The 1,829-nt window shown below is 34.9% G+C and overlaps 1 protein-coding gene across 1 annotated transcript; it reads right to left on the reverse strand.

Annotated features, from left to right (window-relative positions):
• Positions 1-834: 834 nt before the first annotated feature.
• On the reverse strand, positions 835-1,743 carry LOC129573074 (uncharacterized). Its single transcript, XM_055453251.1, has one exon. It carries the CDS (start codon positions 1,741-1,743, stop codon positions 835-837), a length of 909 nt encoding a protein of 302 aa, XP_055309226.1.
• Between the last annotated feature and the right edge of the window lie 86 nt (positions 1,744-1,829).

The following is a 1,829-nucleotide window of genomic DNA, read 5'->3' on the forward strand; positions in this document are numbered from 1 at the left end:
GAATAAATTGTACATCACGACTGTAGACAACTTTGTTGGTGGCTGAATTGTAGCATTTCAAAACGTTGTTTTTATGATAACCCAGGAAAATCATTTTTGTTGATGTATCATCAAGTTTGCGACGATTGTGTTTGAGAACTTTAACATAGCAGGAACTGCCAAAAAATTTTAATTTTCCTAAATTCGGCTTTCGATTGTTCCATAACTCATAGGGCGTTTTATTTGTACTGCGAGTGAACGTTCTATTTTGGTTATAATTCGCAGTCATAAGTGCTTCTCCCCAAAATGTGTTTGGCAATTTCGCATCTTTGATCATACAGCGAATCATTTCGACAAGATAACGATTTTTTCTCTCTGCTATTCCATTCAATTGTGGTGTATCAGGTGCTGTGTATTGATACTTGATGCCAAGATTACGTAAATATCTCTGCAATTCATTATTCACGTATTCGCCACCTCTATCAGTATTGAAAACCTTTGGAACTTTGCCTTTTTGTGTTTTCATCAGCTCGATGAACTCTTTGGTCGTTGCATTTACCTCGCTCTTCTCTCGAAGTAGATAAACCTTTGTGTATCGTGAATATTCATCAATGAATGTGAGAAAATACAGTTTTCCTCCAGGAGTTTGTGTCTGAAATGGACCGCACAAATCACTGTAAACTACATCCAAAATGTCTTTTGATGTTTTCGGCTTCTCTTTTGCAAACGGTTTCCGTGACATTTTTGAAGAAATACAAATTTCGCATTCAGAAGAACAACTGCATGGTGAAATGATCAGTCCATCAACTAACTGCTTGTTGGCCATAATTTTAATTGCGTTAATATTGCGATGACCTAGGATACTTGAATGCATTTATCAGCTTGATTGCTACGATGAGTTATAGCTGAAATTTTCTGATGATTTATGTAATATAAATCGTTGCTCAAGTAGCCAACTGCGATTTCACGTTCATTCAGGAAAATTTTGCATTTTTCGCCTTCAAAGATCACCTTGAATTTCCTTTGATTTGTTAAATATTTGATGGAGATGAAGTTTTCATTCAAATCTGGTGCATACAGTACATTCGTCAGTAAAGCTGTCGTTACTTCTCCTTTTTCATTTTTTAGATGAATTCTACAAGTTCCGATTCCCAAGACTTTAACTTTGTAACCATTTGCTACAGTCACAAAATCATTCATTGGTTTTAGTGTTTCAAACAAACTTTTTTCATTCGAAAAATGCGATGTTGCTCCGGAATCCATATTCCATTCAGCTTCATTTGACGATTCAGGTTTTTGTGAATGGATTGCAAGCAGCATTTCATCAGTGTTTTCACTGGATTTTTTGTCAATCATGTCTACTTTGTATTGACTTTTTTTATTTTTCATTTTCTTTCTGCATTCATCAACAGTATGAAAATTTTTCTTGCAGTACGTACAGAATTTAACTTTCTTGCTTTTAATTTTCATTAATTTCTCATCATTTTCACTTGATGTTTGTGAACGATGTTTGCTTTCGTCCATCAGCTTTGAAGTCACAATAGACCACGTCAGATTGTCTCTGGATTCAAGTGAAGTAACAAGGTTTCTGTAACTCTCTGGTAAACTGCTGAGAAGTAATGCTGTTTTTATCTCTTCTTCGTTGAAAGCTTTTACACCTAAACCGTTCAATTTGACGAGGTAGTTCGTCATTTCTTCAATGTGTTCTTGCATTGTTGTTGAATCACTCATAATTGTATTGAACATGTTTCTCATTAGTGTCATCTTGTTAACAAGAGTAGACTTTTGATGAAATTCTTGTAAAGCTGTCCACATTTCTTTTGCGGAAGTTTTGTCCATGATAAGACTGA

This window comes from Sitodiplosis mosellana, unplaced genomic scaffold (assembly GCF_009176505.1).
Source record: "Sitodiplosis mosellana isolate CC-2019 unplaced genomic scaffold, AAFC_SMos_1.0 Smas_scaffold_5924, whole genome shotgun sequence".
NCBI classification, from domain to species: domain Eukaryota; kingdom Metazoa; phylum Arthropoda; class Insecta; order Diptera; family Cecidomyiidae; genus Sitodiplosis; species Sitodiplosis mosellana.

Coding starts and splice junctions, on each gene's coding strand:
- LOC129573074 (XM_055453251.1), bottom strand. CDS start 1,743: ATGACACTAATGAGAAACATGTTCAATACAATTATGAGTGATTCAACA.